We start from the raw sequence: 13,352 nt of genomic DNA, 5'->3' as shown, positions 1-13,352 counted from the left end.
ATCAAGTAACTGAATCAAGTTTTATTACAATAAGTTCGGTAAAACTGAATTAAGAGAGATACACATATTAATATTAAGTTAATGCACTTTAATCAAAATAATCTTCAATATCGATATTAGGATTTAACAAATCTTCTCCATACATGCTTAAGTCCAACTGATTAAGTATCAAGTTTTCACACATTTCCTCCAAATCTGTTTCTCCAATGAGTACCGCGCCCTGCATTTTGCCATCTTGTAGAATAATTTTAACATATTCTTGATCTTTAGTAATTCGCAAAAGTATCTCATAATTCTTTCCCAAAGTTTGTCCATTGTACAAGCCAAGTAAGATAACTTTGTAAGTAAAAAATTTAGTCACATGAGTGAAGAGTTCAAAGCAGAAATCTTGTAAGAATTCTTCGTTTCTTAAATTCGAGACCATTGACTTTGCGGCGTAACGACCCATTTGATGAGCCTGTGTCCATAGTTTCATCTGAAACCAATGTTTCGCTTTTGGCCAATCTGCGGTACACACGTCTCCAGCAGCATAGATGTTTTTTTCTGAAGTTTCTAACTTCCAATCTACTAATAATCCAGTGTCCTCTCCTTTTTTGAGATTTTCTAATCCACATATGTCGGAATTTGGAATAACACCTGTTGCTGAGATAATAAGATCACACCCGATAATTTTACCATTTGTTAATTGTGCATAGATTGGCCATTTTTCTGTAGAATTAAGCTGCTTTTCATCGGAAGCAAGTAATTTCGATATTTCACATTCGTACTCGACATGTACATTTTTAGATGTAAAACATGTACCACTAATGTCAAAGCTGTTGTGCCAATCTGGACCAAGAGCAGCTCCGTTTTTAACTGATGTAGTATCTGACACTACATACCTCATTCTTTTGCTTGGCATGTTTTTGTTATCCGATGTATCGGATTTGGAATAAATTTTGTTTAAGAAGAATTCGGCGGCTCCAGGATCCACAAAGGTTGCAGAAATGTGTTTATCTTTAATTACCCAGATTACTTCTACGCCTTTAATCTCGTGTACAATTTCAGTAGCAATTCCTCCATTACCAACAATTATGATTCTTTTGGCATTTTTAAGCTTTTGAGAGAACTGTAGTACAGATTCTGTATCACGAATACCTACAATAAGGTCATTGTTTTCTGCTATCAATTTCGGTTTTGCACCAGTACAAAGGCACAACATTTTGAAACTTATAATCTCTCCATTGCTAATTTCTACTAATTTTCCAATAGTATCGATCTTGATTACAGTATCATGAATAACCTGTAACATCTTATATTTCTTGTCTAATGTTGTTGCGCTTTTCTCTTCTACATCAAAATGCATTAATGTTTTGCCTAGTGGAATTATATTTGTCACGGCCTTTATGAGAGGACTAGCAGTAATTAGAATTATACTTTCTTCTGGAGCAAGAAAGCTTAATCCTTCAGCACAAGATACTCCAGCTATACCACCTCCCACTATGACAAAGGTGGATTCTATTTTCTTTTCCATATATTTCTTGGACTTATTCATATTTGGTAGAGAAGTATATATAAAATTAATTAATTATTTGTTCCACTCAGAATAATTATATTGTCTTATAGGGACATCGAATGTAATGGTTCCATAATCCTTAGCTCTGCTTATTGCAACTAAGAGTTGTTTGTGTCTCTTTTGACAGATACCTGTCTGTCTATAAATATATAAAAAATGTCCATATTTAAATACATATATCAAAAGATATTTCAGTATAAATTCAATGTAAATTTAATGTAAATAAAGTAAAAATATATAATAAAACTGACTTACGAGTAACTTAGGATATCTCCATTGTATTTGTTAATAAATTGTTCAAGTAGCTTGATGTTTCTATGATCCAATACAAGATATTCGTCTCTACATATGGGACAAGGATTTCCAGTAGATATTATACCATGTCTCTAAATTATATATCATCATTATTGGAAAGATTATATCAATTTTATCATACATATATGACAGAAAAGTTTGTATACATACTATACAAGTTCTTCGAGTTTTTTTAGGTGGTATTTGTCCTTTGTGATTTCTTTTATATAGTTTCCAAACTAAGTTGTCCCCGTAAGTCTGTTTATAAGCTAGATGTTTCGTGTCATATAAATTTATTAATCACATGTCACTTTATAATAATCATATTTAATATTAATCATTTATTAATATTTAACAATTAATTAATGACTTCTTACCATCACTACTCATGTACTTGATGCTTGTCTCTACTGGAATAATTGGGACCTGTGCAACTTTAGAAGTATCTACAGTTGAGCTCTCTTCTTCGGTCGTAATTTCCTCTCTCGTATTATCAGCATCTGAGTAACGGGGATATGAGGAAATAATGGATCTTGTTGAATCGAGCTAGAAATAATTTATATCTATAAAAGGTATTGATTATGTGTACTTTCTAAAGTGATTATTTTACAAACTTACTTTATGTGTTAAATTTGCTCGCGCCAATGCTCCTATTCGATGTATCGCATTTAAAATCAACATGGTCGAGAAGATTACTGCAAAGATAAAAAGTATATTTAAAATACTACGTAATTAAACAATTTCGTATAGGTTAGTCGCACATGGATTAGACAATCTCGAATGTACAATAAATGATACAAAACATAGCCATAATACAAATAAAATATAAATAAATTATTGCGAAATTTACGTTATAAAGTAAATAGTATTATTATTGAAGCAAAGAAAGCGTACATGACTTATCGCACAATTACGTCATTAAAAGAATAATAATCATATACATATATCGCATATGTATGTGATGTATATACATACGTATTTGACTTCACAGTCAAATCATAAGAAAATGATAGAATGAAAACTGAATCTATATTCATAAATATATATAACAATATAGATTATATATTTTATAAAATTAGAAAACATATTATCACACATGTACATATATATTTTTTAAATATTTAATATTATTTCAATTCTAAAACAGTTTTTCATTTGATGCATATGACGTTTCTTGCCATACACAAGTCGCCATGTCCCATGACAGGAGCCAATCGAATTCTTGCTTTTCCAGAAAGATGGAAAAATCAATTGGTTATCGTGTTAGTTATTTTTCTCTTTCAAATTCAGGTAGTGGCAATTCTGATATACCAGATTTGCATGTTTCGATATTTTTTATATTTCGAGTGAAAGTGCTCTTGTTTCAGAGGAAAAAAAAATAAAATGATGTGAAAAATTTAATTAGAAGAATAAACTATATTGTCAGATTATGTTTTTTCGCGACTGATGAATAAAGAGAGACAATTATAATCAATGTATAATCAAAATAATAAGGGCCGCTTCGACCAAACTCCGATTAACTCAATCGTTGATTAAAGGGTTGCCAACATGACAAAATAATTCAGTGTGACCAATTGTATTTCTAACAATATACAGGGAGAAGCCAATATAATTGGCTGCGTTCAGCAGAAAAAGCTGCTTTGCAACTGTGTAAAATTCGTGAGCCTGATTGGTGTATGCTCTTAATTTTGACTGAATCTAAGAGCATACACCAATCAGATTCACGAATTTTACAACAGTTGCAAAGCAGCTTTTCCTGCTGAACGCAGCCATTGTAGAAATACAGTATGGTCCATATTCTGAATCCTCTTTTATCGATAAAAGTGCTTCTAAAAGTGGCCTGTAGCCAATCAAAAGGCTTATATGCCACTTTTAGAGGCACTTTTATCGATAAAAGAGGATTCAGAATATGGGCCTATATCGTCAGAAATACAATTGGTCACACTGAATTATTTTGTCATGTTGGCAACCCTTTAAACAACGATTGAGTTAATCGGAGTTTGGTCGAAGCGGACCTAAATCAAAGTTTCTATTTTTAGAAATATGGAGAAATAATTATGATGTGCGTTTTTCTGATATTGATGCTCTTTAGCGTATTTTTTTCATGGACAAACCGCGAAATAATTATTTTCTAGATGAGAATACGCAAGATGCAGGAAAAAGATATGCGTGCATCTCGGATCGATTCAGTCATATCTGGTCATATAGAGCGAGATCTACATCTCTCAGAATCAGCTGTTGAATGTTTTTTTTTTCTTATTTTGCCAAGTCACCAAACCAGTTCTCATCAATTCTTATATTGAACTAGATTGAATAGTGAAGTCGTCCAATGACCTATTGACTAAGGGTAAACGCGTCTCATGAGAAAAAGGAAGAAGAAGGAGAAAGACGTTACCTTGCAGTTTTGACAAGAGATTGTTTCGATACTACGTTCTTAATGAGATGACGTTACTGAAAGGTGATATATTTCTGATTTATAAAAGTATATTTAAGCGTTTATATCAAGTGTTAATAAATGAGATACATAAATATGTTATCAAACTATATAAAATAAATATTGAGTGTAAATATATAGAGAATCGGAAATGGAATAAATTAGAAAGTAAAAATCCAATAACAGATGATGTGTGTATGTATGTGCGTGTGTATGTATATATATGCAGTATTTACAAAATTATTACATCTTATTTCAAAAATAGGTAATGTAAAAATATTTAAATACATAGATTATTATATTATTATATTATGTCATTATTTTTCATTGAATCATTTTTTTGATATATCTAAATTTATTTTCTCTTTCTTCCTCTTTAAATTATATATTAATTTTTCAATTTTATTTTATCAATAAAATTTCATAATTTAAAAGATTTTTTTTCTATTGCATGAATTTTTTAAATTTGTATATTTTGGTGCAGTGATTGTATTACAGTATTTTTATCTTATAATCTCATATTGATTTTATATACATATATAAAATGTGTGTGTGATATGTGTATGTATATTGTACATATTATATAATTATTTCAGGTCTCATTGCTTTAAATTTCTAAAATGGTATATAATTTATTGTACAAACACAAAATATATATACATGTGAAATTAAAAATATAAGTATATAAGAATAAGAAATTGTAGATAAATATTATTTGTTTCAATGACGTTTTTTTTAAAATAATTTTTTAATTTATCTTATCTTAAAGAAGACATGATTATTTTTTCTGGATATTATAGATTTTTCCAATTAAGTTTAATTTTGAAATTTAAACTTTTGGTACAGAAAGTAATGCTTAAAATTGCAAAGTTTATTTACTAATTTTTATCTATATTCCTCAAATGATTCACATTAAAAAAATTAATTTTAATTTTTTTTGTTAGATTAAATTATTAAGAATATTTTATTGGACTGAAAATAATAATAATATATAATAATTATATTTTTCTCTCTCTTTCAATATATATAATTAAATAGAAATAATATAACTAAATGTAATTACATTATATTAGAGAATATAATTCAAGAATATAATTATTGATACATATACGTAAAGTATACAATATGTCTGTTTTCTGTGTCTTAATTCTGTTCTATTTTCTGTAAGCTTAATCTTTTAACAAGCTTCAATTGCCTGTATCAAGAGACACATACATTATAAAAATGTTTTGCCAATTATACATACATACATATATCTATAAATCAGCAACTTTTATATCATAATATTTTTTTCTCAGTTTAATTTTTAGTAATTCAAGAAATATAGTTTTATAGTTTTTATTTAAAACATATAGTATATATAAGTTTTCTATATCTCAAAATATGTAAATTTAAAATTTTGTTATCTCTTGCACTTTGGTAAAAATGTTTTGCAATTCTTATGTGCACATACATAATTATCACTATATTAACTAAAGAGAATATGAATATAAATTTAAATATAGTTTTTTACAACAGGTTGATGAGTTAGTCGTTGTACACTGATGTTTTGTAAAAATATCGAGATTTATACTTTCAAGAAATTTGTATTATAAGTTTTTGGTTCTTTAAATGGGAAACAATATAAAACAGTTTTAATGGATCGATGTAAGAAATTTTTTATTAAAAGGTAAAATATATTTAAATTTTTATTAAGATTATATATTTAAGTGTTTTATATACATATATAAATTTTTATTGAATTTTATTATTAGAGATATTATACATAAAATGTGTCATGTATTATTATTGCATTAATATTTAACAATACATTCTTTGGCCAATTTAGAGTCGGTTTTTTTCTATATACGAAAAAACTCGAGACATTATTTTGCGCAATGTCTATCTTTTGGTATTATAAATCTTCGTAATTAAGAATCTTAAATTCAATTTTTATAAAGGTAAAATCTATTTGAGATTAATTAAAGATTTTATAAATGCATATGCAATAGTTATATGATAAAACTGTTTTAGACGCACTGAACTTTCTCTTGATGATTTAGAGACTGAACTTGAAAGAAAAGAACGATGGAAAAGTATTTACATAATTTATTTTACTATGTTTCTAATGTCACTTGGCTTCAGTATTATACTTACTGGTGTTTGGCCATACTTAGACAAGGTTCGTATATAGTATATATGTACAAGATAATATATTGATAAAAGAGTCATAAGAAATTATATGCAATATATATTTGAATATATGTTTATATCTTAGTTGGACCCTACGGCAGGAAAAGAATTTATGGGTTATGTGGTGGCAGCTAATCCATTAGGACAAATGCTGTTTTCGCCTTTGGTAGGCTGGTGGGGCAATAAAAGAGGATCAGTAAGATTACCGCTTCTAATTACCTTGGCACTGTTTACTATTGCGTCAGCAGCTTACAGTATCATTGAAGTGATACCTGGTGACAAGAAAAGCTATATGGTTGTTGCCAGATTCTTCGTTGGAGTTAGTTCTGGTTAATAAAATCTAAATTTTTAAATTATATCAGCATATTTTGTATATATTGTTTATCAATTAATCACAAACATATTATTTCTTGCAGCTAATATTGCTGTAGCAAGATCTTATCTATCTGCAGCCACAAAGCTTTCAGAACGTACACATGCAGTTTCTATGGTATCTCTTGCACAGGTGATTTTTTTGTCTTAGTATATTTTTACATCACAGAATATACAATATATAAATAAAAAGTCTAGAGTTTTTTTAGTTATTTATTCCTATTATAGTTATGATAATTTAATATATGATCTTGGTTAAAATTAGCTTACTTATACAAAACAATAGATAAATAGACATAAACAATAGACAAATTGAATAATTTATATTAATTGTGTATATAAATGTGACAAAAAAATATTTTATAGGTGCTTGGTTTTGTGGTGGGTCCTGCATTACAAGCTGCTGTAACACCTCTTGGAGATCATGGTATAATATTAATGATGCTGCCTATAAATATGTACACAGCAGCTGGTTGGATTAATGCAATAATGGGAATTTTCAATTTTATTTTATTTCTTCCATGGAATTTCAAGGAATATAAAATTGCTATAAAAGAAGCTATGCGTAATGAGGGTAAAGCTACAGGTATATTAAATACATATTCTGTTATAATATTAATCCTAAATTTAATTATAATTTTGTGTATTTCATTCCATTTTTTATTAAACCTAAATATTTTCTTAAATGATTTTTATTGCTAATTCTCTTTGGTAGTGATTGGTATGTATATTTGTATAATAGAACTTTTTTATTTGCAGAAAAAGAGACTTGGAAAGCTATAAAACCTGACAATTTAGCATCATGGACTTTAATTTGTGCATTTTTTGTTTTGGTTTTTAATTTTGTTCTTCTTGAGACGTAAGTACATTTGTTTTCTGGTATTTATTAAGAACAATTGGAAATAAAGATAAAAAAATATATCTTTATATATATATTTTTTCTCTGAAAAACTTTAATATAATTAAATAAATTTTTATTTATAGAAACAATCGACATTTTTTAAAAGATAATTCAACACATTTACTACATAATATTAAAATTTAAACAATGAATTGATATCTCGTTAAATAAAATTTTAATTAATGCATTTCTTATGTACAGACTTGGTACTTCTCTCACTATGGATCAATTTGCTTGGTCTAAAGAGGAAGCATTATATTATATGGGAATATTGATGAGCATTGGAGCTATAATAGCTTGTGTTACATTTACCATGATTGGACCACTTTGTAAAAAGTATAAAATAAAATTTGAAATTATAAGATAGATGCTTGTGTATAATAAGAATTATAGTACAAATATTGCTGAGCATTGGAGCTGTAATAGCATTTTATACAAATAGATGATATCATTTATATTGTACATCATCAAATAATATTTTTTTATAGATTTGAAGAGCGTAAGGTAATGTTATGGGGTGGATTCTTTTTTATGTTGATTGGGCGAGTATTGTGTATTCCATTGGGTTCCAATCCTCCCCAAATTGCAGATTTTGGACGTAAGTGTATACTTCAAACTATATTTATATATGATACATTTTCATTTATGCATATTATGTTATCCAATAATGTATATAATTTTGTAATAAATAATGTTTGTATTGAAATATTTTGTAGCGTATAATAACATCACAGTAGATGTCAATGGTACAGAGATCGTAGGATGTCCAATTACTCAAGAATGGTGTCTGTACACTCCACAACTGACAATTACTCAATTTTTTATCGGTTATGGCTTTACATCCATAGGTTATCCCCTAGGAGTTACTTTGATACAAACTATATTTAGCAAGATTCTCGGTCCGCGACCGCAAGGAGTATGGATGGGCTTGATGACAGGTGCGGGTTGTGCTTCTCGTGTTTTAGGCCCGGTGTTTGTAGGTCTCATTTATACTCGCTGGGGCACGTATCATACTTTTGGTATTACTGGCGCAATGTTGCTTATCTCTATGTTGTGGTTACAATTTGTAAGTGGTCGTTTGATTTCACCGGAGGTGGAAAAAAAAGATGAAGCGCCAAATAGGCAAGGGAAAGATGTCGAAATTCCATTAGTTCATTTAAGATCTGATAATACTCAAACATCGCGTGAAACTGTAAAGTTTAATGGGATGTCAGATTGTGATTGTGACAAAGTATAATGATAATAACGAGGTAAATGTCAAGGCAAATATTCTAACGATATAATCATAAGCTTAAAATGTTAAAAGATAATTTTATTATTAATTTGCAACAATAAAATTTGCATACTCCATTTACTATGCTAAGTTTTATTATTTTAACATTTGAAGTTTATGATTATATTCATTAGAATAAGTAATAATGAGGTTGAGATAAGAAAGTTATCTCTGTGAATACAATATATACAACTGCCATAACATATGATATATAAACACCAACAAATGTTATTCTGCTAATATGCACGTAAATTCATTCATATTTTTTATGAATATATATATATATACAATATATATATATATATATATATATATATATATATATATATATATATATACATACATACATACATACATACATATCATATAATGTGCAATTTTTAAATGCATAAATATTTTATATACAATGTTACATATTTTGCTATATATAGTTAAGATTAAGTGCCTCTATTCTGAATTGTTAGAGATCAATAATAATTGATGATAAGAGAAAATTTATAATACTCAAAATCTTCTAATGGTACGATTTATTTATATATTTGTAAGTCTTTTTAAGTAATAAATTCTGCTTGATTAATTTTAATATTATATTAGATGTTATTGTCAGATTTGAAATACTATTTTGATAGAGGCTTGCTATAAACAAAATGCCAATTGATATTTGTTAACTATTCTTCCCTAAATAAAAAGTTATAATTTGTAAACAACATAGTTCATACTTGTACTAATATTAGCATTATTAACATTTTATTGAGGGAATAGTAAGAGAATAATAAGTATAATAGAAATAAATTTTAATATAAATGGCGATTTTCATAAATAAGAATTTTAATTCTGTTAACAAATTTTAACTATTACGAACAAAAGAAGAAAAGTAAATTTCTATAATAACATATATATATTCTGAGAGCACTTTAATTTCTTTATTCTTTTTCATTTAAATTTTAAAACATCATCTATAAAGAACTTTAATGATATTCACACACACAAATTCACTTAATAGCACATGAAAGCGCCGTTGTGTGTATTGTATATGAACTGCTGGTAATATTATGTGTACAAATCTTCTAGACTGTAACAGTTATTATGTGATATGAAATTTCTATTTGATTACTTGTATTAAGTGATTGCCCACACAAAATTGATCAAATGACTTTTTTAAATGTTTTAGTTATTATTAATACATAATAATACGTAATAATTAATACGTAATGGTAATAACTTTCGCTCAAAATATAGTTAAATGTTGGAATGTTTAGTAGATTATTATAAGATTTGCCATATTTGCATACTTGTATAAATGCAACATAAATCAATGCAAGAATATAAAAAGCTGTAGTTTTTTTATGTATCTTGAAAAACAAAGATATCGACCTAACTAAATATAAATTTTATCAAACTTAATCTTACATTAATTTAGAAACAGATTATTGATAGATATTATTGTTAATGTATTAATTTTTAAATAAATATCTCAAAAGACAATAAAAGGAATAAAATAAGGAATTGCAATAAAAATAATTTACATTCAATATTAGAAAGTCATTATAAGATATTATTGTTGGACGACAAATACGATAGAAAAATTGTAATGGAAATATTTGTAAAAAGAAATACGATTTATATAATTTAAAGTGCAATTAAAAATTGTAAATAATGATTTAAGTAATGGTTTATATTTATAAATTTATGTATCGAAATTAAACAAACATATTTTTTTAACATTTGTAATAATGAATTTTAATATTTGTATTTAATGAATGGAAATGATTTGAATATACTTAATAACTGACAAATCCACAAATGTATGTTGTACTTATATATTCTATGTATCATATTCAAAATTAATAATAAAATATAAAATTATAATAAAATTTACATTCTGTTCTAATGCAGCTATATTATATTATTTCTTAGTAAAAGAAAAATGGATAAAAATTCTTTAAACTTTTACAAAGTCTTAATAAAACAAAAATATAGTATACTGATATAAACTTTTCTTAATATTATATAAAATATAAATACAGTTGTAATAAGATAGAAACGAATTTCAATGTTGTCAAATGTTAAATTTTTATTCTTATTTTTCTATTGTAGTAGTAGAAATTATATATTTGGCTATCATTTCTTCTCTTACATTTCTTTTTTTATCTTTTTAATCTTAACATAAATTAATATAATTTTTTATCTTTTTAATCTTAACATAAATATAATAAAATCTTGAAACCTAAAAAAAATCTGTTATTAAAAAATTGACATATATAAAGACATTCTTATGGAGGTGGTCATCATTTATAAATGCTATCGATATGATAAGAGTGCATAGTTTCTATGGATTACAAAAAATGATTAATATGTATATCTTCTTGAGACAGATTGTAAGGAAATATATATGTGGATTATTAATATAAATAATATATTTAATTATAATTAATCTTTCTTCTTTGGTTTTTTGGGATTACGTGAACGCGATTTTGCTTTGCATAGTGGACAAATTGGTGCATTTCTGTGAATTTGTTGATGGCATGAAAGGCAAGACTTCATAGGTGGTGGTTGTTGCCTGTAAGATATAGTGAAGATAATATTTTTAATAATAAGAACTCAATAATAATAGATATTTAAGATTTCTAGCTTTACACAGAAAAAATATAATAAGGGGGTCGAGATATACCAGTGGTACCTGAATGTTGGAGCTGGGGGCCCTGGAGCTGGTGGTAACGGCCTAGGTTCTGGTTTGCTTGGACCCTGAAGGGGTTGTGGAGCTAGAAAAGGTGTCGAACCACCTGGATGTCCAGGATGGTGTAATCCGAGCGGCGGTAATAAATCGTCACTTCGTACTTCTACTCTCCATTCCGCCTTTTGCATCGGCCGTTCAAAGTAGCTATGAACAAACCGTCTACACAATAAAAGTTTGACTTAGCTCAGTCTGTAATTTCACTCTTCATTTATTAGCTGGATAGCTGGAGTAGATGTATTCTTCAAGACAAGCTTAACAGCATTGAGCCTAATTAATATACTTACTCTGGAGAGATAAGATCTGATTCAGTCTCATATAATTCTGGTAATCTCTCCAAACCTAAAAATTCTCTACGCATACGATCAATATCATGCTTCAATGGCTGGTAGTCATTATTATGAATCAGTTTTGCAGTTTCTCTTGCTCTATTACGTGCTTCTTCTGCTTGCTTGATTACCGACTCCATCTAATAAAATATAAACTCTGTTAGCGACAAAAAAGAAATTCTATATAATTTTATATTTTGTATAATGCTATTCTATCCTGTTTATTTCTAGCAAAAAAAAACAATATAAAATTACTGCATTAATGTCTGCATGTATTTGACGCAGCTCTTCTACATGTGCCATTTTCTCCTGCATCAGCAAATCCATTTCTTGTTTATATTCTAATAAACATTTCTCCTCTTGCTCAGTCTGTTCCACCTCCTGCAATATTCTCTGTTTCAATTTCTCCAATTGAAGGGTTTTCGATCTGGAAAAACGCAGAGAATTATAACAAGCAAATAAATTTTTTATGCACAATATATGTCAGGAAGATATTACGTATCACATACCTAATGTCCTTCAAAGCTTCCAGCTTGGCGAAAATTACTGCTGTCTCGGGCGCTGACATTTCGGAGAAACTATATAATCTCTCTTATTTATCGTTATAAATTCTGTGAACTTTTGTGTAATTTCTTAATTCATTGAATTCTTTCCCTACTGTATATTCTGTATCGGAGTAATTTGTGCGATCGGAAGAAACATACACATATGAAAGGAATTTTATGTAAAATTACTACAACTGTGTAAATCGATCCTAGCGTTTCGGATGATTTTACAAGACGATCTGACAGAATCGATTTGACTTGACAGGCTATCATAAAAACACAGTGTCCGCGACAGCGTTTCATTAATTATTTTTTCATCTACCCGCGTAAGAGATAGCGAACTTCGAATCTCTCCGAGATAAACACAATGCGCCATCTGGGATGCTGAGATTTGTAATCTTGACAGGCGCTTCGATTCAAAATTTTTCTCACGAAAACGTTCATCATTTATAGAAAAAAAAATATATATTTTTTTTCTATAACAATTATTATATAATATTGTACAATTTACAAAATATATAATATAATTATCAATTATAAAAAAATGTGAACTAAATAAGTTCTATATCAGGCAAGTAATATTTATTCTTTGTCTCTCTCTCTCAAGACGCATTTCAATTTTCATTAAGAGATGACTTTAATGCAACGAAAGTTTCGAAGCGTTCGATGTCCAATCAGAGCGAAGAAATCTTTGCTCCTTTCCTCCTAATGAAACGATTCGAAACTTTCACGAGTCCAATAGA

At 27.8% G+C, this 13,352-nt stretch overlaps 4 protein-coding genes across 11 annotated transcripts; 1 reads left to right on the top strand and 3 right to left on the bottom strand.

Annotated features, from left to right (window-relative positions):
* Positions 1-73: 73 nt before the first annotated feature.
* Positions 74-1,534, bottom strand: Pyroxd1 (pyridine nucleotide-disulfide oxidoreductase domain 1). Its single transcript, XM_083080045.1, has one exon. It carries the CDS (start codon positions 1,532-1,534, stop codon positions 89-91), a length of 1,446 nt encoding a protein of 481 aa, XP_082936171.1. The 3' UTR covers positions 74-88.
* Mrps18b (mitochondrial ribosomal protein S18B) lies at positions 1,517-2,833 on the bottom strand. 2 transcript variants are annotated; one of them, XM_083080046.1, is made up of 6 exons: positions 2,744-2,833; positions 2,468-2,544; positions 2,227-2,395; positions 2,021-2,118; positions 1,811-1,941; positions 1,517-1,694 (listed from the first exon to the last, which is right to left on the bottom strand). In XM_083080046.1, the coding sequence occupies exons 2-6, from the start codon at positions 2,528-2,530 to the stop codon at positions 1,568-1,570; spliced, it is 588 nt and encodes a 195-aa protein (XP_082936172.1). In that variant the 5' UTR covers positions 2,531-2,544; positions 2,744-2,833; the 3' UTR covers positions 1,517-1,567. The 2 variants fall into 2 exon arrangements, with proteins under 2 accessions (XP_082936172.1, XP_082936173.1); XM_083080047.1 differs by having other exon boundaries at positions 2,700-2,757.
* A 941-nt stretch (positions 2,834-3,774) lies between these two features.
* Positions 3,775-9,294, top strand: Cln7 (CLN7/MFS domain-containing 8). 4 transcript variants are annotated; one of them, XM_083080038.1, is made up of 11 exons: positions 3,775-3,911; positions 3,985-4,307; positions 5,802-5,952; positions 6,297-6,444; positions 6,541-6,784; positions 6,872-6,960; positions 7,194-7,413; positions 7,587-7,686; positions 7,930-8,064; positions 8,217-8,326; positions 8,445-9,294. In XM_083080038.1, exons 3-11 carry the CDS (start codon positions 5,921-5,923, stop codon positions 8,963-8,965), a joined length of 1,599 nt encoding a protein of 532 aa, XP_082936164.1. In that variant the 5' UTR covers positions 3,775-3,911; positions 3,985-4,307; positions 5,802-5,920; the 3' UTR covers positions 8,966-9,294. The 4 variants fall into 4 exon arrangements, with proteins under 4 accessions (XP_082936164.1, XP_082936163.1, XP_082936165.1 ...); XM_083080037.1 differs by having other exon boundaries at positions 3,790-4,307; XM_083080039.1 differs by having other exon boundaries at positions 3,790-4,307; positions 5,789-5,952.
* Positions 9,295-11,101: 1,807 nt separating this feature from the next.
* On the bottom strand, positions 11,102-12,951 carry LOC145960509 (zinc finger C4H2 domain-containing protein). 4 transcript variants are annotated; one of them, XM_083080035.1, is made up of 5 exons: positions 12,574-12,951; positions 12,320-12,491; positions 12,023-12,204; positions 11,673-11,882; positions 11,102-11,561 (listed from the first exon to the last, which is right to left on the bottom strand). In XM_083080035.1, the coding sequence occupies exons 1-5, from the start codon at positions 12,630-12,632 to the stop codon at positions 11,432-11,434; spliced, it is 753 nt and encodes a 250-aa protein (XP_082936161.1). In that variant the 5' UTR covers positions 12,633-12,951; the 3' UTR covers positions 11,102-11,431. The 4 variants fall into 4 exon arrangements, with proteins under 4 accessions (XP_082936161.1, XP_082936159.1, XP_082936162.1 ...); XM_083080033.1 differs by having other exon boundaries at positions 11,673-11,897; positions 12,574-12,950; XM_083080036.1 differs by having other exon boundaries at positions 11,104-11,561; positions 11,682-11,882; positions 12,574-12,946.
* Between the last annotated feature and the right edge of the window lie 401 nt (positions 12,952-13,352).

The sequence above is a fragment of the Camponotus vicinus genome, unplaced genomic scaffold, assembly GCF_025532165.1.
Source record: "Camponotus vicinus isolate PSW18456_S1 unplaced genomic scaffold, iyCamVici1.0 SCAF_10, whole genome shotgun sequence".
In the NCBI taxonomy this organism is placed as follows: Eukaryota; Metazoa; Arthropoda; class Insecta; order Hymenoptera; family Formicidae; genus Camponotus; species Camponotus vicinus.
This window is presented reverse-complemented; position numbering and strand designations above follow the sequence as displayed.

Bases quoted from the DNA above. Each gene is read 5' to 3' on its own strand.
- Pyroxd1 (XM_083080045.1), bottom strand. From the start codon at position 1,534: ATGAATAAGTCCAAGAAATATATGGAAAAGAAAATAGAATCCACCTTT.
- Mrps18b (XM_083080046.1), bottom strand. From the start codon at position 2,530: ATGTTGATTTTAAATGCGATACATCGAATAGGAGCATTGGCGCGAGCA. The intron at 2,396-2,467 runs GTAAGTTTGTAA...AATTATTTCTAG, and splicing joins GAGCAAATTTAACACATAAA to CTCGATTCAACAAGATCCAT. The intron at 1,695-1,810 runs GTAAGTCAGTTT...ATATATTTATAG, and splicing joins GGAGATATCCTAAGTTACTC to ACAGACAGGTATCTGTCAAA.
- Cln7 (XM_083080038.1), top strand. From the start codon at position 5,921: ATGGATCGATGTAAGAAATTTTTTATTAAAAG. The intron at 5,953-6,296 runs GTAAAATATATT...AAACTGTTTTAG, and splicing joins AAGAAATTTTTTATTAAAAG to ACGCACTGAACTTTCTCTTG. The intron at 7,687-7,929 runs GTAAGTACATTT...TCTTATGTACAG, and splicing joins AATTTTGTTCTTCTTGAGAC to ACTTGGTACTTCTCTCACTA.
- LOC145960509 (XM_083080033.1), bottom strand. From the start codon at position 12,632: ATGTCAGCGCCCGAGACAGCAGTAATTTTCGCCAAGCTGGAAGCTTTG. The intron at 12,205-12,319 runs GTAATTTTATAT...ATATTTTATTAG, and splicing joins TACATGCAGACATTAATGCA to ATGGAGTCGGTAATCAAGCA. The intron at 11,898-12,022 runs GTAAGTATATTA...TTTATTGTGTAG, and splicing joins TCAGATCTTATCTCTCCAGA to ACGGTTTGTTCATAGCTACT.